This window comes from Ursus americanus, chromosome 9 (genome assembly GCF_024610735.1).
Source record: "Ursus americanus isolate L20-20 chromosome 9, mUrsAme1.1.p, whole genome shotgun sequence".
NCBI classification, from domain to species: Eukaryota; Metazoa; Chordata; class Mammalia; order Carnivora; family Ursidae; genus Ursus; species Ursus americanus.
In genome coordinates, this window is record NC_142135.1 from 33,155,466 (window position 1) to 33,181,303 (window position 25,838).

The 25,838-nt window shown below is 45.9% G+C and overlaps 1 protein-coding gene across 1 annotated transcript in view; it reads right to left on the reverse strand.

Moving 5' to 3' along the window:
• The window catches only part of BAALC (BAALC binder of MAP3K1 and KLF4), a 74,074-nt gene extending 48,278 nt beyond the window's left edge, over nucleotides 1-25,796 (reverse strand). Inside the window, exon 1 of the mRNA XM_045805825.2 lies at nucleotides 25,463-25,796. Within this exon, the coding sequence (XP_045661781.1) occupies nucleotides 25,463-25,622 (160 nt within the window). The 5' untranslated portion in view covers nucleotides 25,623-25,796. The remainder of the gene's footprint in view (nucleotides 1-25,462) is intronic.
• Between the last annotated feature and the right edge of the window lie 42 nt (nucleotides 25,797-25,838).

The window sequence follows — 25,838 nt, forward strand, 5'->3', positions numbered from 1 at the left end:
TAGAAAAAGCCCATCTCCGGGCAGAAGCCTAGAGGAGCAGATTCAGGGTCAGCCCCCTTTCAGAGTCTAATGAGCCATCCGCTTCCGGAGTTTCATTCCCCTGAGAGCCGTGCAGTGTCCTCACTGCGTATTTTTCCTTCTCTGGATTGCTTATGGATCAAGTGTTCCCTACAAGGGGGACCAGTGTTCTCCACAAGGAGAGCTGATGCTCCTCCCCACAGCATCTTCCTTCTTGATGCAATAGGATTTTTTAAAAGAGTTTTTGTTTTTTTTTTTAAAGTAATCTCTATACCCAATATGGGGCTCCAATTTACAATCCCGAGATCAACAGCTGTACTCTCTACGGACTGAGCCAGCCAGACGCCCCATGTGATAGGTTTTTAAAATAAATTTCTCAGGGCCTCCTGGTTACTTTGAGACCTGCAAGACTGTGGGGCAAGAGCCATAACTAAGCTTGCATTCCTCACCACCTGGCACCACCGTTACCTGTTACTTGGGATTCAAATTCAACTCTGTCGGGTTTACTTTGAATAATATTCTTCCTAATATCTTATTAATCTTTTGGAACACGGATTCATCAAAATCCAGTAGATTTAACCTTAAAACTACAGGTTGGCAATCTCTGGTCTTAGTGGATGGTTCTGATGTAAATTTCACAACAATTTCCCTTTAGCAAGTGCCTTCATGCCAGATGCTCTGCTACATTTTGGCCAATGTGCCTAAAAATGCAGGGGTCAGCAGGTTCCTGGGGGAACTGAGGATATGTTCTCGGGCTTCCATCCGGATGATAATTGTGGAAAACAATTATAATATGCATAGGTCATCCAGACGGATGTAGTAGAATTCCATGATTTGGGTGCCCCCGTTGGTATTTTTTTAAGGCTGTATTGGCACCAACTCCCTTCATAGCCTTGAAATGCAAAAACAAAAGTATAAATGAGACCTCTGCATACGTAAAAGGGAAATGACATCATAGATGAAGACTTTTGAGTTGTTTAAATAGAGAAGAGAGTGGGAGAGTTGAATAATCACCCAGCACAAGGAAATAAGGGGTGCTGGCTGGAAATGATGGCATCCCATTGAAATCAGATGTGGTGCGCAGTTCCCATCCTCCAAGGTACTGACTTGCAGGGAGTGTGGTGGATGATGAAAACTGGCATCACTTAAAGGAAAAATAATTGCAATAATGATGATGACTCATTGGATGGTCCACTGTGCTCCCAAATTAAAAGCATCAAGTGCACAAAAGTGAAATAGAAAACAAGTGAACATATCTTTCTACGACTAAAATCAACAGTGTAACTCATTTTCTACAAAACAAAATTATCTGCTAAATTAATGCTATTATTCACAGTGTTACTGGCTTTCTAGTTTACAGGTCTTGCCTTTGTAAATTATTTTTTGTTTTATGACTGTGAGCTGTAAGGGGTAGCTTTACCTAATTTAATATGTACATTTTAAAGTAGATTATAATTTTTTTTAAAATCTGTTTAGGTTATCTCTGGGGTCAATTAACCTTTATACCTGGGAAGATGGCGTTATTATCCCCATTTTACAGGGAAACTGGAGCTTAGGTGGTGTGGAAATTTGCCTCAGTAATAAGAAGCAAGGCAGAACAGAATTCAGGATACCTAATCACCTAATCCTCATAACCTTCTACTAACTTCCTAAAGCAAAAGATACGTACAGACGTGTGCTACACTATGAGAATTTTTAGAGTGTTCAAGAAAAATAAAGACATATACTCAATGAAACTGACAGATAAATGATATAGAGAACAAATTCCTATTTCAGGGGAAATCACCTTCCATTTCCAAAGACACATTCAATTTCTAGGAAAACTGAGAGTTTCTCCAAGCACCTTCCATTTCTAAGAACACTAAATTGCATAATTTAATACCAACCCGTATTAGTTTCCTAGGGCCACCGTAACAAAATACCACAAACCTGATGGCTTCAAACAACAGAAATTTATTGTCTTGTGGTTCTGGAGGCTGGAAGTCTGAAATCAAAATGTGGGCAGAGACAGTTCCTTCTAGAGGCCCTGAGAGAAAACCTGTCCCATGACTCTCTCCTAGCTTCTGGTGGTTGCCGGCAGCCCTTGGTATTTCTTGGCCCATAGACACATCACTCCAGTCTCTGCCTCTGTTTTCACATGGTGTTTTCTCCTGTATGTCCAAATCTCCTTTTCTTATAAGGATATCAGTCATTAGATTAAGGCTCGCCTTAATCCAATATAACATTACCTTAACTCGATTACACTTGCAAAGACCCTCTATCCAAATAAGGCGACATTCACAGGCACTGGAAATTAGGACTTGAACATATCTTCCTGGGAGACAAATTCTACCCAGTACTTCATATAATACGAAAGGAACAGGAACCACCAAATCCATTTTCTACACTATAACCAAGGTGTTTTTTTAAAAAACAAAACAGGCTCATTGAATTCCAATTTTTTAATGAAGAATCTTATTGCAACTGCAATTAGCTCTGTTCCCCTCCCCAACCCCACAAAAGCAAATGTAAGGCATCCCCTAAGGACAAAGAGAAGGGGAAGAAGACACACTATGAAATTTTCTCAACAGCAACACTGGACCCTAGCACACATGGAATAAGATCTTCAGACCTGTAAAGGAACGGTATTTCTAAACTAGACTTTTATATCTAGCCAAACTGTCAATGGAAGAGAGAAAGCATAAAGAAATTTTTTTAATGCAGTCTCAAAAATGTTACTTTCCGCACAGGAAGCTGCTAGGCCATGTTCTTGGCCAAATAAAAGAACAAACCAAGAAAGAGGAAGACACAGGATCCAGGAAATATGGTATCAACTCAACACAAGAGAGAGGCTAAGAGGGTCCTCAGATTAATGGTGAAGATACATTCCAAGCCAAGGGCTGTGCAGCAAGCCTGGAAGGCAAGCAGCCGAACTGGAGCAGGTGAGAAAGCGCCAAGGGCAATTTCTTCAAAAACAAAAAAACTGGTAGACTTCCTAATGTGCTTAAACACGTTAAAAGTAAATTTACACAAGCAGAGGATAGTTTAACGTGAATTAGTGATGAGTTCAATTTTTCTAAAAAATTCCTAGTATAAAAATAAAATACTGTGTGAAAGGAGAAGTAATCCCAATATACCATGTGGTTTAGCTGTGAATAGTGTTTACGAAGTCATAATAATACAAACATTGACCATCCATCTGACCAAATTATGTGACAACTCTACTGGGAGTGGGGGGGGGGTGAAAAGAGTGACATCTTCACCCTCCCAAAAGTAACACTTGCATATTATTTAGAGACATAGGAGTAAAAACCAAGAGAATCAGCTGAAAGAACTGGACGTAGCTACCTTGAGGGGACTGAAAACTACTGAAAACTGGGAACCACAGCAGGGGACTTGCTGATTTCTACAAGCAAGCCTTGTAGAAACTGTTTGACTCTAAAATGTGTGTATGTATATCACTGGAAAATATGTAACATTAAAAATATATATCATTAGATCAAGTTATTTTCCTGCTCAAGGCTTCTAACTCCTGTTAGAATAATGTCCAAGATCCTTAATGTGGCCTATGTGGTCCTCATGAGATCCAGCCCCACCTATTCTCCACTCCTCACCCCCCAACCCTTCCAGCCCTCCGGCCCCTCTCCTGCCTCCTTTCACGCATTGCTTTCATGATGGTTCAATCATACTGGCTGGACAGTGCCAAGCTCTTCCTGCCCCCAAGGCCATTGTGCACGCTCTTCCTCTTGCTAAAAATGTTGTCCACGCCAACCGCAACCTAGTGAATCCCAAGCACTTCAGTTTTGAACACAAATGTCATTATCTCAGAGAAGTCTCAGCTAAGCCTTAGATTAGGTTACATTGCCCAGTTTCATCTTCCCATAGTATCTGTCTTCTCTTTTGTAATATTTACAATTGTAATTAGCTGTGTGATTCAGGTTATTATCTTTTCTACCTGTCTTGTCCAATACTGTAGCCACTAGCTACATTTGGGCTACGTAAATATAAATTAACATTAAAAAAGATGAGAAATTCAGCTGGACTAGCCCCATTTCAAGTGATTGAGAGCTGTAGTGAGGGTATCAGACAGTGCAGAGACAGAACATTCCATCACCACAGAAAGTTCTGTTGGAGGGCACTGCACTAGACTGTAAACTCCACCAAGGTTCTTCGTGGATCTCTCCTGACTGCCTCGGGCAACATTAAAGGCCTTGAAAGTGCTCCCTAAGTAACTGCTGAATAAAGAAATTCATTCATTCACAGAGGGCAAAAAGTAAGGTCACTCCTCTAACTGGGAAGATATAGATACCTGACCCATCTTAGCCTCCAGCACCTCGATAACATCTATCTCTCTGCCGCCCCAACAGCAAAACTTGGACCAAAGAAAATTAAAACCTAGCTAACTAAATAAATACTCAGGGCACCATTTGAGGCAAAAAAGTGTAGGTAAGTGACTCATGAAGGCAAAAAGATTACCTTTCAAAAGGATTATCACTCCTAGAATGAGATTCTTGATTTGTCTGATTTGTCTTATGAACTAATCATTAGAATTAACTGTTAAGACATGTATTTTCAGAGTCCATTTAGATTTAAATCATCCTAATGTGCCTTGTGAGTGTGGCAAGCTAAGTCCCTTTGGGCATCAGTGGAGTATAAATCCAGTTTAGATGCTGTCTTTAGCATTACACACAAAGAAAGAGATTAAGTGGGTATGATTTCCCTTTAAGAGGATTATTACCAGGCTTTCAAAGAGGCATAAGTACCTCATTAATGGTTAATGTGTTCAATGGGTTTGAACAAATTCAACAACCCAGAGATATATTCAAATATATTTATTTAAGCACTCAGGAGACTTTTAAAAAATAAAACCAGGTATTTTTGAATAACAGTAAATTCCTATCTGCCTCTTCCCAACATGCTGGCTATGGGAGTCTCCTTACCAGTATTCTTGCCCATTCCAGAAAACTGTATCGACCCTCAGGTGCTCTCCCTCCTCATCTATATATTTTCTCCATTTCAAGCCCAGATTCAAGGAGGTCCCTGACAATGTAGAAAGTATTCCTGAGGCCTGCAAAAAGCAGTCTGGGAAAGCAGGTCTCTCTCCTACTCTCTTTTCAATGACGAATATTTTGCTTCTGCCTCCTTTTTTATCTGCCTCCCTTCCCTCTTGTTCTCACCCTCTCTGGAACAAAAACAACCAAAGGGGAGCCCTGCAGCCTTTCAGGAGCAGGAACTGACAGAAACATGTGCTTCTGTTTCTGTCAAGTGGATTCTAAAAACCAAGCATGACACAAAAGGCAGAAATTTAAGTTCAGGGTCCCTAAAAACACCTTGTGTGAAGATGACCTCCTCTCCCCAAGACAGATCCATGTCCTGTACCTAATGATGTGTGGTCATTCCAGGGAAAAGCAAACAACAGAGGCCCCACTTGGATGCCAGTTAGACCTAAAACATCTAAAAGGACTTGAACTTGTATAGCCTAGATGAGGGAAGTACACTGGGAAGAGCAAACAGGGGGACAGAGTCACAGCCATAATAAATGTTGGCCAGTGTTCATGGAGCACATTACCGAGAGCTGCGTCTTTGACGTGTACTACAGCATTCAGTCGTCCCCACAACACTCGAGGTTGTGCTTTATCATAAGACAACCGTGTCATAAAGAAAGTGCTGTGTGGCCTCATCTGCAAGGGGTGGGGGGCAATGTGACCTCATAGGGTTGCTACAAGCATTCAGTGATTAGAACAGTGTTTGGCCCAAAGTAAGTAAAACATGTAAGTACTTGCTATATGAAAACAAGTAAATCCCCAATTCGCAGATCACAGGCAAGAAAATACATTCTAGTCTGCAACCAGCTGACAAGCAGGGGGCAGCAGGAATCCCCTATGCTCCTGGGTCTTGACTGTCTCACAAAAACTTCAGGGTTTATACGGATCCGTTTCAGATATAAACTTTTGCTGATGAACACAATTTCTCTGTAACTTTTTCTTCACTTTATCCCCCCCGTGCTCGTGATCTCAGGGTCGTAAGTGGAGAGAGAGGTAGTTTAGAAAGGTACAAGGGCATTCTGGTGTCTTAAAGGGAGCCATACTGCCATTTGGTGGTTGGACAAGAGATGCACGCAGCAGTCCCACCCCAAATGCCAACGGCTTCCCGACGGAAAACACAGCCAGCCTCAGAATGTTGCTGGAAATCATAACGTAACTCACAGAAAAGCAAAGGGGATGTCTTCCGTCAAAGCAATGGAGCCATATGGCTGTGCAGCCCCACAGCCAAGCAGCTACCCAGCCACGCAGCCATGCAAACTGTGGCCAGATAGCTATGTTTCTATATATTCATGTGCTAAAGAGCCACACAACTCTGCAGTCATGAGGTCACGCAGCCATGCGGTCACGCAGCCATGTGCTCACGCAGCAAAGCAACGGTGTGGTCACTGTAGCACGGAGTTATGCAGCCGTGCAACCACCCAGCTTTGCGTCCATGGAGCCGTGCCTGAAATCTCACAGTTTTACAGCCAAGCAAGAGCCTATCATCTTCTTCAAATGCAAGATAGGATAACAAAGTATGTGTGCCTGCCTTGCCAATCTCAGAAAACACTAATGGAGCTTCTATTTCATGCAAGACTTCCTAAGGGACAGATGACGAGCAAGACACGACTTTTACCCCCAAGGAGCCCTCATTCCTATAGCAGGGTGGGCCTCTGCACATGCACACAAGGCTGGCTACACAACAGTGAAAATACTGATTAAAAGGACAAAAAAATAATAGAACAAGGATATGGGAAAAACAGAGATTAGTTCCACCTGGGGAGAATTTAGGGAGATTTTGCACAGGGGGTGGACTTTGGGTTAGACTTGTACAACGAACAAGTGTGATGGTAAAATGTTCCATCTGGGAAACTGTAAGACTAACGACATAACAGAAAGAGTGTGGAACCGGTAGGGACAGAAGGCTCAGGCCAGATGGCCAAGGGCCTGGAACGCCGATGCTGAAGATTTCATCATTTGTCCAATAGGAAACAGGGATCATAAGACATTTTGGGGCAGGAGAGTGACAGGATCACATCTATGGTCAGGCAGGAGTGTGAGGAACGGCCAGAGAAAGGAAAGTTCAGAACTTAGTATGAGACTCCAAGTTGTAGCAGGGGTACCTAATCCTAGCCCTCCTTCCCGCCGCCACTGGAATGAAGCCCAAACTCTTGGCCATCAACCACAGGCTCTACATGTTCCACCCCCTACGCAGATCCTCTCCTACCACACCCTCCCTCTCATGTCCCTCCCATCACTTTGGCCTCATTCCGTGCCTCAACTGCATCAAGCTCATTCCAGCCTCAGGGCCCTTGCACTTGCTGGTGGCTGTTCCTGAAGCATTCTGGCTCCTAACATTCATGAGCCCTCCCTCCCCTCACTTTTCACTCACAATTTAGCTCAAATAACACTTCTCATAGAGGCCTTCCCTAACCACTCAATCTGTTAAACCCTCCAACCCTCGTTCCAGTTATTTTCTATTTCACTATCTTGGTTTTTCTTTCCATGATGCTTACCAATATCTTAATTACCTAGCTTATTATTTATTTCTCTGCCCATCACCATTACCCCCAACCTGAATGTAAGCTCCAAGAGCTTCTTGGAGCTGTCTTCTTGGCTGTCTTCTTCACTGTTACAGTATTTAAAACAGTGCCCACCCCACACTGGGCACTGAAGAATATTTGTAGAAAGGAAGGAAGGAAAGAAGAAAAAAAGAATATTCTCTATCTGAGAAACGCATAAGATTAAACTGAGCTTATGGTTTGGGGAGAGAGAAGCAGGAGCAATGAGAGGGGAGGGGGATGCCTGCCTAGCTATCAAGATGGCCCACATCCAGAAGGGTCAATGGGAAACAATTTGAAGCTGAACATTAGTAAGGGCCTGAACTAGGGTAGTATTCCTGGAACCGCAAAGATGGAAATGATTCATACAAGAGACATTTCAGAGACAGTCTGTGGGATTTGATGCCGTATTAGATGTGCAGAGAGAAAGAGAAAGATGGGAGTGAAAGCAAAATAAGTGCAAAGTCTTGTACCTGGCCAGCTAGAGGAGGACCATGATGAACTGAGAGGGGACACAGGGCAGCAGGGACCGATGGGTGGAAGAAGAGGTTAATCAGGCCTGGGGCAAGTTGAATTTGATGCATCTGGCCACCTGTAGTCAGATGTCTCATGAGCAGCTGGAAATGTGGCTCTGGAGTTGGCAGAGAGAATCATGGAGCCACCACCAGGGGAAAACTGAAGTCAGAGGAGGGGATGAGCTCATGCTGAATGAGGGAAGACTCCTGGGAGAGGGATGTGAAGAGTCACATCTCCATGGGTGGGGGCGAGGGGGAACCAGGCAGGAGGGGGCCAAGAAAGGGGGAGGAGGCAGAGAAGACATAATCAGAGGTAGGAGAGAAAGTCACCAGCAGTGGGGGCGGTGAAACTGAGGGGAAAAGCCGATTTCCAAACTGGGGACGAGGGTGTGGGCAGAGGAGATGAGCCAGATCCACAGTGCCGAGAGCTGCAGAGAGCTCATAGCGAGCACTGACTGCACTTACGAGACCGCTCTTCGTGGGAAGATTTTCAGCAGCTCAGTGGGCACACAAATCTCCTGTAATGCAGTCTACAGCATGTGCAGACGTCCACCCAGACCCATCTCCGTGGCCCCTGTGAGACCTGGGGAAAGGGGATCAGAGCAAACATGCTGACACTGGTGAGGCTTGCTGTGCCATTGTTTCTGACCCAGGAGTCTCATGTCTCACTTGCTTCCAAGAAACTTAAAGGCTAACTAGTTGAGTAAAATCTCAGGCACTTCGCAGTTCTTAAAACTGCCTTGTTCTTCTAGAATCTTGCCATCCCTTCATCAGGGGTGGGGTCTAATTCCCTTCCTCTGAATCCAGGCAGGCTTGTGACTCATTTGCAACCAAAAGAATGCAGAAGTGACACTGCGTCATTCGAGGCTAGGTCATAAGAGGCAATGCAGCTTCTGCTTTTTAGCTGGGACTGTGCTGGAGCTCAGAGCAGTTATGTAAACAGTCCAGCTGCCCTGAGGCCACCATGCTGTGAGGAAGCCCAAACTAGCCCATGCAGAAAGACCATATGGAGAAGCCCTGGGACTGTAGTAGAAGAGAGAGATGCCCAGCCAGCCCCCAGAGGCTCCGTCAGATAGCAAAAACCCAACAATTTTATTTACCAAACAACGTTAGGGACTTTCTTGCTTTTCAAAATAGCTCAGTCAACATCAAAGGACAAAGATTTGCAACTACTAAATATGATCGAAAGAACAGGCCTAGTGATATGAACAAATTGTGTGCAGGAGGGAAAAAGCAATGTGCCCATAATCGTGTAAAAAGACAGCAACCTTCCTCCTACAAATGCACAGTAAAACGAACCGAGCTACAGCGTCTTACCTATTAAAGTGACAAAGCCCCCTAAGTTTGACAGTATACTGTGCTGACAGGGATGTGGAGAAAGAGGTGCTCTCATACACTGCTGGTGAAAACGCAAAATGTACAAGGCCTGAAGAGGGGGATTTAGCAATATTGAGCAAAATTACACCTGCATTCAACCTTTGGCCTAGCCATCCCACTTTTAAGAATCTACCTAAAGATAACGCCGGCAAAAGTGAAAAAACATGTGGATAAGACTTTGTGTAGCAAAGTCTAGAAACAGTCCCAATGGCCATCAACGAGACTGGTTTAGTAAACTATGACATAGCCACACGATTGAGAAGCACACAATGGTAGCTGTAAAAAAGAACGAGGAACTTATCTACATACCGCTTTGCAATGATCTCTGGAATACGTTACGTGCAAAGGTACAGAGCAAAGGATACAGTATATGCATATACTTTTTTTAAATGAAAAGATAAACCAAAAAACTAATAAAATGAGTATTTATAGGGGGACAAAGGGGACAGAGTAGAAGGGGCGGAGATGAAAATTAGACTTCTTAAATGTAACTTGCTTTGTAGATTTGCCATTGGAACCATGTAAATTCTTTACCTAAATATAAGACAAAATTTAACTGAAATGGAAAAGAAAAATAAAGCAAATTTACCTCAAAAGCAAAATGAAATAAATGAACCTACCTATACTGCAAGTTGATGGCTTAACCACACAGAAATAAATTATTTCAAGTGACTTTAAAACACAGCAACGTAGGGGTACCTGGGTGGCTCAGTCAGTTAAGCATCCGACTCTTGGTTTCAGCTCAGGTCCTAATCTCAGGGTCCTGCTCAGCAGAGAGTCATCTTGTCTCCTCCTGCTGCCCCTCCCCCCCCTCTTTCTCTCTCAATAAATAAATAAATAAATAAATAAATAAATAAACAGATAAACAAACCTTTAAAAAAAACCCATAGAAATCTAACTGTACATCCCTTCAGGATATACCCTAAGGACAAAAAAAAAAAATCCCACAAAAATCTTAAAACATTTTCAGTAATTACATTGTTGGATGTATTATAAGACAAAGTACATAAGTACTTATGTTAGAAACCAAGATTTTCAGCATCTAAAAAAAAGAGCGAATATAAAATTTAAAAATTAAGGGAAAGCCCTACAATTGAAAATTTTGAATTGATAAACCAATACAAATATACTGTCTCTTTAAAAAAGAAAATAAAGAACTCCTAGCTCTGTCCATGAAAAAGGTCTGTAAACAACCGACCTGGTAGCACTGAGCATCCCAGGTGCGCAGGCTGCAGGCTCTATCATATTTCATTTAAAGAAACCAGGGCTTCTTAGAAAAATGGCTAATTTCAAGTTCTAATTACTAGTTTACAGGGAACGCAGGGACACATTTTAAACAACACCATAGGCATGCAATCAGCAAAATCCCCCAAAATGGGAAACTCTACAGAACAAAAAAACAAGTTTCTTCAACAAATAAAAATTGAAAGGGGCGGGGAGGAAATGGGAAATCTATAAATTGAAGGAAATTAAAGAAAAAGACCAGTGGAATACAATCTGTGGACATTTTTTTATCCCAATTCAAACAAACCAGTCATAGAAAAAACATTGCTGAGACCATCGGCAAAATTTGGACATGACTGAATTTTGGTTATATTAGAGAATTTAAGGAATTTTCATTAATTTTTAGATGTGATAATGGTATTGTGGCTGTAAGGCTGAAGCATATAGAACTGCTGATATTACACCATTTCAACTTAAAGAAATGACCACTTCATATTGGTTCAATCTTATATCTTTTAAAAAGGGTCCCCATCTTTTGGCAATTCAACAAAAGTATTTATGAACGAAGTTACATGACTTCTGGAATTTGCTTCGAACTAATCCAATTCGTGATGGGGAACGGAGGTAGAGAAGAAACAAGATTTGCCATGTGTTGATAATGTTGAAGCTGGGTCACGGATACGTGGTGGCTTGTTATACCATTCTCCCAATTATATATAAATTTCTGAAATATGTATGTGTCATTTTAGGGTCTTAAGCTATTGTATGTGTTTGAAATGTTATGTTTAAAAAAATGCCTGATGCTACAGTTAAGGGATTCCAGAATTGTTTTCAGCAATTGCAAGCAGCTGGTGTCTGCTGGGAAGAGCAATGCTCAGTTGAAGATATAATTGCTGGGGTGTATATATATATGTGTGTGTGTGAGAGAGAGAGAGAGACTGCACGTATGTTTAAATCACTTTCTCATATAAGTTTTCATTACATTGCCCACTGATTTTTTTTTCTTGTGGCTGTGGGATAAGGGGGTTCTAACAAGAGTCAGTGTTTGAATTTTGAATTCTTGTGCAAAAGAAAAAAAAAATAAAGCTAACCGGCTTGGGCACACTCTCTCTGGGTCTCTTTGTTAACGTTTTTGGCAGCTTCTATTTAAATAATCCCTCTTCTCTAAGTTACCCGGCGTTTTCTGCAGCCTTACATAACGGCTAGAAGCCCCTGTCTCTACAAAGGAGCACCTGATTCAGAAAAGCAAACATCTTAACAGCAACCCATTCATCAGCTGCCCAGACTCACAACCAACCAGACGTATGGTGACTTTTTTTTGAAGACTTTATCCATTTATTTGAGAGAGAGAGAGACAGAGAGATTGAGAGAACGAGTAGGAGGAGGGGCAGAGGGAGAGCAGAATCCCTGCGGAGCAGGGATCCTGACTTAGGACTCCATTCCAAGACCCCGGGATCACGACCTCAGCTGAAGGCAGACAATCAACTGAGCCACCCAGGCACCCGTGTGGCGACTTTTTAAACACTCCCAGCAACGGTGTCACAGGCTGTGGGGGAAACTGAGAGTTAAGGAAAGGCAAGCGAAGCTCAGAGAAACCCCAGGGAGATGACTGTTCTCACACCTCCTGGAAGCAGCTCCACACCCGCAGAAGAGGTGCCTGCTGGGAAATGCATGTCTGGACGCAGCCTTCGCAGCACTGGATCAGCGTGACCTGTGCTGAAGGGATGGACGAGTCCCAAGTCCTGGAAGCCCGAGGCAAGGTGAGCTCCCCAGAGAACTGGGCACCTTAAACTCGGGGTGGCGCCAGGATCCCCTCCGCTTCCCAGACCCCACTCCGCTCAGGAGCATGATTTGCATAATAAAATATCTAATGCCTCAATGACCTAATGTTATCAGAGATACTTTAACAACCTTCAAAAATTGCCTTCAAGGTGGGAAATGCTCTTAGTCCCATTTATTTGCTCATCCCACCAACACTGCTAAGGGCTCAGTATGTGCTAAGCTCTTTAGAGGTGCGTTTGAGGGCTGGGACCCGTAACTGCAAAGCCCTGTTCTTTTCTCTCTTCCACGCTGCCTTGAGGGTTAAAGACAGTGGCCAAGCCTCAGCATCACCTAGGACAGGAATGGACCTCGGCAAAGGGCAGTGGCCGTTCATTTATGTATCGCCCTTGGCTGCTTTGGTACTAAAAACAGTGAAATGGAGTAGCTGCAATGAAGATCACGTGACCCACAAAGCCTAAAATGTTTACCACCTGGCCCTTTACAACAAAGGTTTGCCATCCTGTGATCTAGGACCCCCTTCTCTGAGAGGTCCATGGGCCAGCAACAGCAGCATCACCTGGGACCTTGTTAGAAATGCAGAATCCTAAACCCCACCCCAGACCTAGGGAATTCCACTCTGCCCAAACCTGCAGGATTTCTGGCCCCTATAGAAGCCCTGGAGTGGGGCCTTTTGCTTACGTTGCCCAAGTGAATCTGATGTATAGCCGCTGGGGAAGCTGACTGAGAAATAAGGAGTATGGTCACTCCCAGGATCTCCCTGCAGGGCTGACACCACATCCTCAAGAAGCCAGGAGAGGTGACCACTGAAGGCTCGCAGCTGAGCGTCTCTCTAGGAATTGCCCTCTGTGGAAGGAAGTGGCCCCACCCAAGTTTCCTTCCCCTTGCTGGGGGCAGCCTGCAGCTGATACTTGGCTGGTATAGGGTGAAAACACCTCTCATTACAATATCTGAAGGGCCATCCCTGCTCCAGAGCCCCCAGCAATTCAACTTCTCCCTTAGCCCAGTCTCGCCACCCTCACCCCTCACTCGTGTTGTTCCCTAAAGGTCACCCTAGTAAAAGTCCATTTCAGTCTATTTCCTCACAGGCTGTAAGAGCATATGTCATAACATTAGACATGACATGGCCATAAATAAGAAAATGCAAAACAGAATAAGTGTGCTAGGTGTGAGCTAGAAGGGAACACGTGACTGAGGCAGGCGCACAGGAGGTGTGGGGCTTTCCGAGGTGGTGGTGGGGGCAGGGGGCGCAACAGGGTAAGGTGCTTCAGGCAAAGGGCAAACCCTGAGTCAGGCTAAGTGGAGAGGACCTGCAGACAGCTAGTGGAAGATAAGGCTGAAGAGAAAGCCTTAAATGCCAGGCTAAGACATTTGCATTCAGTTGGCAAAGAAAAACCATGAAAGGCTCTGAGCAGGAGAATAACACGATAATGATCCCAGTTATGCTTCAGGAATATTCACCTGGCAATGGTGTGCAAGATACTGGAGTGGCAGTGACTGAGGGTCAGCGGATACGTCACATGGTGTGCAAGATACTGGAGTGGCAGTGACTGAGGGTCAGCAGATACGTCACAAAGCTGTTGCCAACGTCGAGCTGCAAGGCAGTGAGGGCCAGAGCTAGTGATCAGTTAGGCAGCTGGCATGAAGGAAAGAGCACAGGGCCCAGAATGAAGACAGAGCTCGGTTCCAGAACCCCCTCAGACACTTACAACCTTCAAGCCCTTGCGCAGGTCACCTGGCCTCTCTGACTTCTCCCATCTGTAAAACGGGGATAAATAATTAGGTAATAAATATGCCAGGCCGGGCACATGCTGGGCACGCAGTTAACAGAAGCCACGCTCGGGAGACCGTGGCTATGCTCATCTGTGTTTGCACACTCACCACTTATCACCCCAGCCAAGCAAACCTGAGCCTGGCTGCTCTGAAGACTGTCCCTGAAAAGCGATTCTCGCACGCAGGATTTTAATGAGGCCTCGGTTTCGTGCTTCAACTTGAATCGTCCCCCTTACGAAGGGTGCGCAGGCGACTGCCACTTCCATTGTAGCTGCTGCTGTGCCCTGTTGTTATGACGACCGGTTTCCCAAACAGCCTTGCTATTTTCTTCAAATCCTTTCAGTTTCCTCCTGCCCTCAAGTCCACAAGCCCTAGAGACAATAGCACGGTGGGCTTTTTAGATTTCCACAGGAAATACTGTCAAGTCTTTAAATTAGCCGATTGGCTGTCTGTTGCTTCTTCAGCAGAAGCCCCCAGCCTGAGCATCAGTGTGACCCCGCACAGCGAGCCTGCACACATGTGCCCACAGAATAGCAGCGGGCACATCAGTTTCCGGCTGGCATTCACTTTGCAGGAAAATGAAGCAGAAAACAAAGGAATGCCCGCTGCACATCTCGCGTACACCGCACAGAGTCTGATGTTAAAAGACTATTCCAAAAGATTTAAGTTTAAGCTATTGCGTTATTTCTAAAATTAGTTCAATGTTAGCACATGTAACTTTCCCAACAAATATCAACCTTTATGAATTCACTTAACGCACGGTAATACTAAAAACACGATTTATTATTATTATCATTGCAAAATCTTAATACCAATAATTATGCTACTCTGGTTTCTAGCCGACCTCCCTCTCCTTGCTTTTCTCTCCCCCTTCTCCTTCCTTTCTTTCCTCCTTCCCTTTCTCCTACTAATCTTCTCTCCCCTCTGACGTAGCCTTAGGATGAAAGGTGTAGTTACCCTGCTGGCAGCCTACCCAATATCTGTTCTCTTTTTTTCTTTGCCAAAAGGACCACAATACTTTAAAGGTTGTGCATACCCAACTAAAAGCCCAATCTCCTAGACTGTCTTGGAGCCCGGGATGGCCATGTAACAAAGGTCTGGCCAATGAGACTCAAGCAAAGCTTCCTGGCCTCTGGGAAAGCTATCATTTTGCAGATAAAAAGGAACAGACTCAGGCAGAATGCGCCTTTCCCCCTTCTTCCTATCTAAAGTAAGATGTGACAACACCTTGCAACTATGACGATGAAATCCACACACCACGGATGGCCAAGTAATAAACTCAGGTCTTTGCTAGCATGCCCAAGCAGCGCAGCTGCCTACCTCCAGACCATCTGTGAAGTGCAGGCGCTAAACCTCTACTTGCTAAACCACGTTCCCCTGGCTTCTGTTCCTGCCACTAAAAGCAATTCCTTTTTTTTTTTTTTAAGATTTTATTTATTTATTTGACACAGAGACAGCCAGTGAGAGAGACAGCCAGTGAGAGAGAGACAATCAGGGGGAGTGGGAGAAGAAGAAGCAGGCTCCCAGCGGAGGAGCCTGATGAGGGGCTCGATCCCAGAACGCCAGGATCACGCCCTGAGCCAAAGGCAGACGCTTAACGACTGAGCCACCCAGGCGCTCCACTGAAAGCAATTCCTTACTGATACAAAAGATGAGGAGGGTTCTCTCCATTCAACAAATATTCTTTGAGTGCCTACTCTGTGCTGAGCTCCATGTTGAGTACTTGGGTGACAGTAGTGCACAGAGTATGTTCCGGCAGCCCTTCGCCTCCCGGAGTGAAGGGATAAAGACGTAAGCAGTAAATGAACAAGACAATGACAGCCTGGTGATCAGAAGAAAAAAATAATCAGATGGTAACTAGGGGAGGTTGGTCTCTCTGAGGAGGTGCCATCTGAACTGAGAGCTGAAGGGTGAGGTGGAATCAAGGAGGTAAAGAGTGGGGGGAGGGGCGCATTCCAGCAGGTGCCCCACAAAAATGGAGGAAGCCAGCTGGCTGGAACACTGAGAGACAGAGAAAGAGAGCAGGGTAAGCAAAGCTGGAAAAGCAGCGGGGACTGGGTTATGCAGGGCAAGGAAAGGGGTTGTTGAGTTTTTATTTTACATATAATACATTAGGAAGCCACCAGAGGCTGTTAAGCAAGAGAGGGACAAGACCTGATACATGTTTTAAAAAAATTTTTCTCCCTCTAACATGAAGAATGACTTGTCAAGGGCAAGAACAGAAGCAGGCTATTGCTGAGGTTCAAGTAAAACATGACGGTGGCCTGGGCTCAGGGAGGGCCAATGGAAACGCAGAATAGCCTTCATCCTGTGGATGGCACTGCCCGCGATGTCCTCACCTATGGTGACAACGAGGAACAACCTCATCTCAGTGCACATAGAAACCAAACAGGCAGAGATGAGGATAGGGTAGCTAATATGTTTTTTAAATGCTGAGGTGCCCAGAAGAACATACAACAGGTGATTGGAGGGAAAAATGGGAGAATTCATAGCAAGTCTTTTTTTTTTTTTTTTTTAGTTTAGTATTCAGAGGGAAAGAACAGCATAGTGTTGGGAGCTATTACATGGCGACTGTCCCAGCATGTTAATAAGGAATTAACAGAATTGCCAAGAAGTGGTAAGAACACCGAGGTTCTCGAGAATGAATTGCTATTGGGTGCAATCACCAACACCCATGACTTGCTCCAGCAACGCCAGGCAGCTCAGAACCAGGGCTGTAAGGAGCACAGGGGAAGAGTACCCCAGGTTTGAGACTGAGCCCAGGGCAAGACTGAAGAGGTGAAGCGAACCTAGGTACAAGAGCGGCAGCCCTAAAAGGCTACACACTTCACATTTGTGAACACATTCATTCTACAACGATTCCTATCCTGCAATGTGGAAACTGAAACCCAGACAAGCTAAGAAACTGGCTCAAGGTCACAAAGCTGGTCAATATCTGCTGTCAAAGTCTAGTTCCCCAACTACTGAACTATGATCTTCGAGTGGAACAAGGAAGATGATGATGATAAAGAAGAGAGCCCAGGAAGGTCCAGAGACTGGAGGTCATGATGGGTGTGCGAAGCTGGCTCATCGAAGAGGAGGAAGCATATGAAACTATAAGGCGGCAGCAGATCAGGCTGGGTGGTCCCGTGTGTGAGCATGTGTTACAGGCTGGTGCAGAGACCTGGAAGAGAAGCTCTGCAAGCTCTGGGTTGGCCTTTGGGGCTGAGGGGCTTCTGGCCACGAGCTACCCATGCAGTCTTGCCCAACTGCCCACTAAAATGGCTATGAAGACAAAAAAAGACCAAGACTCACAATCACCCAAAATGAAGACTAACAGACAACCTAATCCCAGACTCTGGGAGAAACTGGCACTATTCATAAAGAAGATGGAGTTATTAAGAAAAATCGAAGGCTTCTGGTTTTGCTTCCTTATATAGACACCACATGGCAAGATGTAGGTAGACACTCTGTACTGTTGCATCTGACATGGAGATCCGGAGCTGGAAGGGAACGGGGTTGTACCCGAACCAGAACACTGGACAGCCAGTCTACGTGACCTCACAGGCATCTGAGGCTCAGACAGAGAGCTGGCCCCTACACACACACACACACACACACACACACACCAGGCTATATTACTACAACCATAAAGCGATCATAAATCCCAGAGACAGCTGGGCAGAGTATAAAATTCAGCCTGAGCCAACTGTGGGGGTTGGCAGGGAGGTGACACGGGGACAAGACTATCGTAAACGGTGGGATCATGATATGCATTTGCCTCGTATGTAATTTACCTGAATTCACTATATTTGCTTAGTATTGAGAAGAAAAAAGGGAGAAAAATCCTTCACTTATCCATGGCCTTCCCCACCCTTCACCTCTTCCTGCGTTCAAACTAGCCTTTGGCTGTCACTACCTCCAAGTACTTTCCTAAACACAAAGAGAAACAGAACTACTTTTTTCTCTTGGCCTTTGAGCTTCCAAGATTTTTTTATTTTTTATTATTTTTATTTTTTTTTAAAGATTTTATTTATTTATTTGACAGAGATAGAGACAGCCAGCGAGAGAGGGAACACAAGCAGGGGGAGTGGGAGAGGAAGAAGCAGGCTCATAGCGGAGGAGCCTGATGTGGGGCTCGATCCCAGAACGCCGGGATCACGCCCTGAGCCGAGGGCAGACGCTTAACCGCTGTGCCACCCAGGCGCCCCTGAGCTTCCAAGATTTTTGAGGAAGTTCTCCTATATCCCCCAAACATATTCCCCACAGAAGAGGCAAGATGTCCCGTAGGCACCTAGATGCAGGACCTGAAGGGTAAACCCGCAAATGCTGACAGAGGTGTTACTTCTTTCTGTGTGCTTCTCTAACACGTCCTAAGTTTCTTAAGCAACACCCTTGCATTTGAAACCAGGAAAAAAAATATTATTCTCCCCAAGACTGTTCATCCTTAAGGAGGCCATCAGGCGCCTGGGATGCAGGTGATTTTCAGAGCCCTCTCTGCAGCCCTGCTCAGGGCGCTCAGCACAGGGAGCGGGCAGCACTAGTAGTACCACTGGGCTGCAGATGTCTGCTCAAGGACTCCTGTCCTCAGCCTTGCAAATGCTGGCAGGACGCTCCCACTCCAAGTATTTTTTCAAAACAGCAAAAGGCAGATGGGGTGGAGGAGGGCACTAAATCCGTGCTAAGCAGTTATGGCATAATGGACACTGCCTTGGATTTAGAAACAGGACACCTGACTTCTGATGCAGGCTCTTCCACCTTCTCGGCCGGTGACCTTACTCTATCTCCTAATCTCACTGAACCTCAGTTTCCTCATCTGGCAAATGGGGATCACAACGGTTTAGGAGGTTGTTTTAGAGAGTTGGGTAAACTAATGCCCCAAAGAAAAATTCTCACATACATTAGACGCTCAATAAATGCTACTTGAATTGAAAGGACAGGGGACTAGACCCAGTCTCTGAAGAAAGTGTGAGGTTGTGACAATAGAAATCCTCTCGTTATTGCCAAATGTTCGCAGCACTAGTGCTCCTGAACACACTTCTGTTGGTTCTCCACGGCCGCTGTAGCAGGGCACCACAAACTGGTAGTTTAAGCAGCGGAAACTCGCTGTCGCACAGCTCTGAGACCAGGGATCTGAGATCGGGGTGGTTCCTCCAGGGGCTGTGAGGGAGAGTCTGTTTCAGGCCTCTCTCCTGGCTCCTGGGGGCTTGCTGACAGTCTTGGGTGTTCCTTGGCATCACCCTGACCTCTGCCTTCACTTCACGTGGGGTTCTCCCTGTCTGTTTGGGTGTTCAGATTTCCCTTTTTATAAGGACACCAGTCACACTGGATTAGGGCCCACATTAACGGCCTCATTTTAAGCTCTGTGAAGACCCTATCTCCAAAAGGGTCACATTTGGGTATACTGGGGGTTAGGACTCCAACATAGAAATTTGGGGGGCAGACAATTGAGCCCATAACAACAGAGAGATAGAGGTGGTTGGGGGGCAGAGTAGGAGGAGAACATGTAAGGTGAATGTTCGTGGCAGCTAAGGCCAGCTAAGGCGGAAGGTGCTAGATCATAACATGGGCTCAGGATACACCATCCAGCCTCCTTTCCAGATGAAAGCCAAGGAGGTGTTCAGACCAGCCAGAGAATCTCTGTAGGAGTCCTGGCAGAGATGAGATTTTGTAACAGAAGCAAAATGGTCTCCTGAGAGTGGCTAGAGGTGGTGGGCCTACCCAGAAAGGCTCCTGGGATGCAAGGCCAGGTCACTGGCCAGGAACAACAGGCTCAGACATCCAATTGCACTAAAGGACAGAACGGCCTTATCAGCAGGAAGGGGTTGTGGGTGCACAGATCCCAAAGCAAAGGCAGAACCAGTAGGGGTCTAAGCCTGAGAGATTGCAGAGTACAGGACAAGCTAGGAAAAGGCTCCGTGCTGATTGAGAAGGGACTATGTTCCTCTGGGTGGGGCCCAAGTCTGGAACCTTAAAGTCGTCTCTGGTTAGAGTAAGAATAGTTTATCTAGTGTCTAATAAAGACACAGTTCGGTAGACTGATTTCTAAGACAAAATCATCTAAGGTAAGACTCAGGAAAGAGAATGTAAGATAAAACTTCATTTGCTTAGCGGGCTCATTTATCCAACTATTCATTTTTACAGGCAGGCACGCAACCGTCAATCAGGCAGCGCCCAAGCCGGCAGAGCTCATGGGCTAACTGGAGAGACAGAGCAACGCAGCATGACCGGTGCCACCACTGGGCTGCACAGAGTCCCTGGAGAGCCTGTAGCAAGATGTACGTCACTCTGCGCAGGTGTGGCCTGGGCCATGAGCACACGAGACTTCCTAAACTTTATGAACTGCCTGGGTTTGCTCCCACCTGTTTTTGTAGTGATTTTTGCAAAACCACCCTGGTAACAAAAGGCTTGTGTTTGGCAAAGGGGGCAGAGAAAAGTGGGGGTGTCTTCTTCCTATGCAACTAATCAGGCAGACAAGAACCCAAAAAGGATGAGCAGATGGAACTTCTGAGGAAAGAAAACATTACCTCTGGGGACTCCAAGAGAAAGAAATGGACACAGAGAAGTTTTAGGAGATTTAGTCATTAAAGAAAGATCACTTGAGGTCCTACTACTGGCACAGTGTTAGGCACAGGGATCCAGTGGTGAGCAAAAAGACCCTTTACCTAACTAATACAAATTGTCATGCTTGAGGGGGCAGGCATTCATCGATAAATTATCTGAAAATATAACCATAAGTGTAACAGGTAGATAGAGGAAGCTGGGGGTGGGGGGAGGAGCCTTATCCATCAGAAAGTCCCAGGTGGGCTTTCTACAGGTACTCCCTCTCAAGGAAGGAAGCAGGATAACCTTCCTTCACCTCCCGCATGGTGACAGCCTTCGGGAACAGTCCTGCTTCCTCTGCCATGCTCCTGCAGGGCTCTGTACACACACTGCTCCCCGCCCCCCACCCCCCAGCAAAATGAACTACTCAGTCCCCTGTACTCCTCCAGCATCTTTCCGCCAAGCTGTTCCAGGATGGTGCACAGGCTGACCTGAAGTGCCTCCACCTTTGTATCTGTCTCCACTATATTATTCATTTCTTATGGTTCAAGGAACATATCTTAATCAACTTTGTGCCTAATGTATATTGAATGAATAAGAGCAAATAAATGTCTTTTTTCTTTAGTCTGTCAACAAAAGGAAACAAAGACCTAGAATATTATCTTAATGACGCTATCAAGATGAATCAAGGTCGGCAGATTAAACTGAAACCAACAAGATGCATTTTAATAGGAATAAATACAAAAATCTCAACTTTGGGTGACTGAAATCAATAGTATGACTGCAGGATTCATGAGGGGAAAAAAACCATTCATTTGGCAAACATTTACTGAGTGCCACCTATGTTCCAGTCACTGTTCCAGGTGCTGGACTTATTGCACAGACAATGTCTCTGATGTCAGAGGACTTAACTTTGACTAGAAAAAAAGACCTAAGGGTTTTAACGAATCACAAGTTTAATGTGAGTCATCAAGGTAATACAGCAGCAACAACAGCAGGAAAACAAACAGATCCTACCCTGATTTTTATCTGCACCAGGAGAGGTTCAGTGCCCACATGTTGCCCTGTGCTGCGCAGCTAATACCCAGGAGCTTGGAGCTAACCACAGACCTCTTGAATCAAGAGGGACTTGGACAAACCAAACAGCATATTTGGAATAATCTGGTCAGGACCCCACAAGTCTGAGAATGACTGAAAGATCTGCATGTGTTTGGACTGGAGAACCAATGGTCAGAGGAGATGCAACAGCTCTCTTCAAATATTGAGAGCTGTCTGTACAAGACTTGATTGCAAGGGCATGGAGTTCGCCAGGGACAAATTACAAGGCAGCCGAAAGAGTTTCTCACAAGGGGAACTGCCCCTCTAAGGTATGGGGGGCCTCCTTCCCCAGGGAAGACATACCCCATCCTCAGGGATGCTGCAGAAGAAAACTATGCTATCTGAGACCAGACTGGAATATCAAGAGATCCCTGCAGACTCTGAGTCCTATCAACTGTAAAAGCAAGAATCTATAGTTCATCTCCCATTAGTCAGGCAGGCAGTATTCAGGAGCATGGACTTTGGATTCAGGCAGAGCTGGATCCCAGTACTGAACTGAGAAAAGTTACTCACACACTGCACGCCTCATCCCCTTACTAGTAAGAGAAGGATGGTCGCAGTCCCTACCTCGTCCTGACCATGAGGACAAAGTGAGAGGATTTTCATTAAGTGCTGCTTTGTACAGTACCTGGCGCTTGGTAAATCATCAATAAACATTAGCTGATGGTAATATTAAGTGTTCTTCATTTTATTTTACATATTTCAATTTATTTAGGTAAACTGTTTTGCTGTGAGTCTCTAATTTTGTAATCTTCCATCCTGCATTTACGAAAGCAATTATTACGGCAATTGAAAACCGTAAAGTAGGACTTCAGAGAAATTTGAAATGTTTTATTCCCTAGAGAAATTAGGAAAATACCTAACAGTACAAGGAGGGATATTTAAGGGTGTAATTTAAGGGACTCACGAGCAAACTGAGGTCAAGCTAGGGTGTTACGTACGGGACGCTGAGCTGGCTTGGTACGGCAACCTCAGAGACTCCCTTTCTCCTGAGAGACCCCATCAGACAACGGAAGTAAAAATCAATCCAGCAAACTGATTTTATGAGGACGAAATCATGTCAGACCAATTTAATTTCCTCCTATGACAGCGAGACAAGCTGCTGTGACACAGGGAAGCGATGTGCTATCAGATGCTATGGTTTCGGCTGAGTCTTCAATTCCAGCCTACGTCATAGCCAAATCTGAAAACTTACTTGAATTCCGCTGGCTAGTGGAGATGGTCTCCAAACACAGGAAGCAGAGGCTCAGGATCTACTTTTTGAGTAAGGAGGAGGCAAGAAACTTTTTCTTTGTTGGACTGGCAGAAAAACATGCCCCCTTCCTGCAGTAAAATGCAGAGTTCATCCAACAAGTATTTATCACACACTGTCCTGTGACGTGCCCTCAATCTGGATTGGACCAAGAAACTGAAGATTTACAAGCAGACCTGCTGAAACGGGACTTTTCAGTAGACATGAGTATGGAGTTGGTTGGGGGGGGATGCATTAGAAGAAATCTAATCTTTGAACTGGGCTGGGTGTGTCAGTGAAACAGGGTACAGTTTTAACTGACTCTACATTTCAGCTCAGGTCTTGATCTCAGGTCTTGAGATGGAGCCCAACTCGGGACTCTGTGCTAGGCATGGAGCCTGCTTAAGATTCTCTCTCCCCTTCTGTCCCTCCTTGCCCCGCCCCAGCCCCTGCTCAGGCGCGCGCTCTCTCTCTCTCTATCTTAAAGAAAAAAAAAAAAAGAGAGAGAGAGAGAGAGCAGCTGTGGGATGAGAAAGGCACTTTGAAGAATCTAGGTTAAATGGATCCAAGTGGGCAAACTTCAGTAGCAAGGACATCTTCAGGACCACCTGCCTGGCAAGGCTGCCCCATATTGGGCAAGGAACCACAAACGGGCATGCTTGTCCCAGGCCCCACCTGTTGCAGGGACCCAATCTAAAGAAGTGTGATGGGACAGGAGTCAGGATGGCAGACTAAAAAAGAATAAGTACTGGAAATGAAAATTTAGCCATCCCATAATAACCATCTCATACCCACACGTAGGTACACACACATCATATACTTCCAGTTACCAAAGCAACCATTCCTCGAAGCTGTACTTCGTTTTTTTTTTTCACACTAGATCTTTTCAACCACTTTTCCTTGGAGTGCAGCTCTAGCCTTTGACTCTGCTGAGTAGTACCACACCTCCCTGGGAAATGCTGTTAAATCCCATATTTACCAGGTCCCTTGTGAAGGCTTATGTCGTATCCTCATTTCTGACCCTGAATCGAGCCAACACAATTGGAAACTTGGGGAAAGCACCAACAACACAAAGTAACCACTACGATTACCACGGTGAGTCAGAAACATTAGAGACAAATACACTGCTATGTCCTGTACAATTTTCACTGACAGTTCTTGCTTTTTTTTTTAAAAAAGAGACTCACCAAGTTCACGTGAAAAAGGAGCCAGCTTTGGTCCTAAAAGATGGAGAGACTGTTAAGATTAAAACGGCAGCTCTTATGTAGGAAGCATGGATGTAGTATTTCACATTTCTTTCCTTCTTATAATATGTGATATCCTTCAAATTAACCTCATTTTCTACCTCAGATTTCATTCAAAAATGCCAACAACATAAAGGGGTCCAGAAAGAGTTAAAATATTTTATGCAAATAATCATCTGGCTTTTGACAACATCCATATACTAAGCAGTGAGGTGTTTTCCTTTTCCACCAACACATTTATGACTAAAGGTCAGTCTGTGGCAACTATTTTCATCTCTACAATTATTACTGTCTGCTTAAAAAAAAAAATTCTAATGTGTGGCTGGACCAGAAAGTTCTTTGCATATCCTTCTGTTAAATTTCTGCTAGAGGGGGAATGGTAAGAGTATGTAATTTACAGCCCTAATCCACATCTCTGCCCTGCCTCATATGAAGCACGGAGGCACCACAGAGTGGGGAGGGAAGTCCTCACTACGGAACACCTGCTGGAGAAGTAAGCTTAAGTGCAGAACTAGTGACGGGGGAGCAGGCGTCCATTGTGTGCCAAACTAGGATTCTGGTTTTCGCAGCCCGAGGGAACTCCTTCCCTGTAGAGAAGGGAAAGCGAGGAGGAAGACTCCACCCAGGCAATCTGGGTCAGGCGCCGTGTCTATAAATCAAGGCAGAGAGTGTCCAGGCGGCGGGTGGATGGAGACGTGGCCGGATTGGATCCACAGGGGCCGGCGCAGGGGTGGCGGGGGGGGGGGTGTTACGAAGCGGGACAGAGGTGAAGGCAGGCGGGCCGCGGCACGGGTGGGCAGAGGGCAGGTGTGCGTGCCAGGTGGGCTATCCTCCCAGTGGGTGCATCGGTCCGGGCACTGAGCGAGCACCGGCGGACGCAGGGAGCTGGGTTCCCCGCGGCTCTGGGGGTTGGCTCAGCCTCTGTAAGGGTCTCACGCTGACCCCACTCCCGGGGCCTGCGTTTGTCGGTCTGTCAGCAGGAAGGTCCTGTGGGTCTGTCTTCCTCACCGCCCCCCACACGGAAATCTCCGGCTGCCCCTGGCGCCCCGCATCCCTCCCGCTTCTCTCTCGGCTCCGGCCTCCCGGCGCCTGGGGTCCGCGGAGCTGCCTTACTCACCCGCGTGCAGGCCGCCCGCCTCGGGGCCGCTGTCCGCGGCCGCGGCGCTGGGCGGTGCGTCCGAGTCGGTGTAGGTGAGCCAGGTGGACTCCGTCTCCCGGGTCCAGCTCTCATAGTAGCGGGGCTCGATGGCATCGGCCCGGCTCCCGCCACAGCCCATCCTCCCGTGCTGCGGGCGCACTCGGCGGCCCCTCGGCTCGCGGCTGTGGAGGCGGCGGCGGCTCAGCCCCGGCGGCGCAGCCCAGGCCGGCGACAAGGAGGAGGCGGCGGCATCGCGTCCCCGCCCGCCCGCGCTACAGCCAGGCGCCCAGCTCCTGCCGCGCCCGCCGCCCCCCAGCCCTCCTCCCCCCCTCCAAGGCCCTCCCTTCCCCCCTTC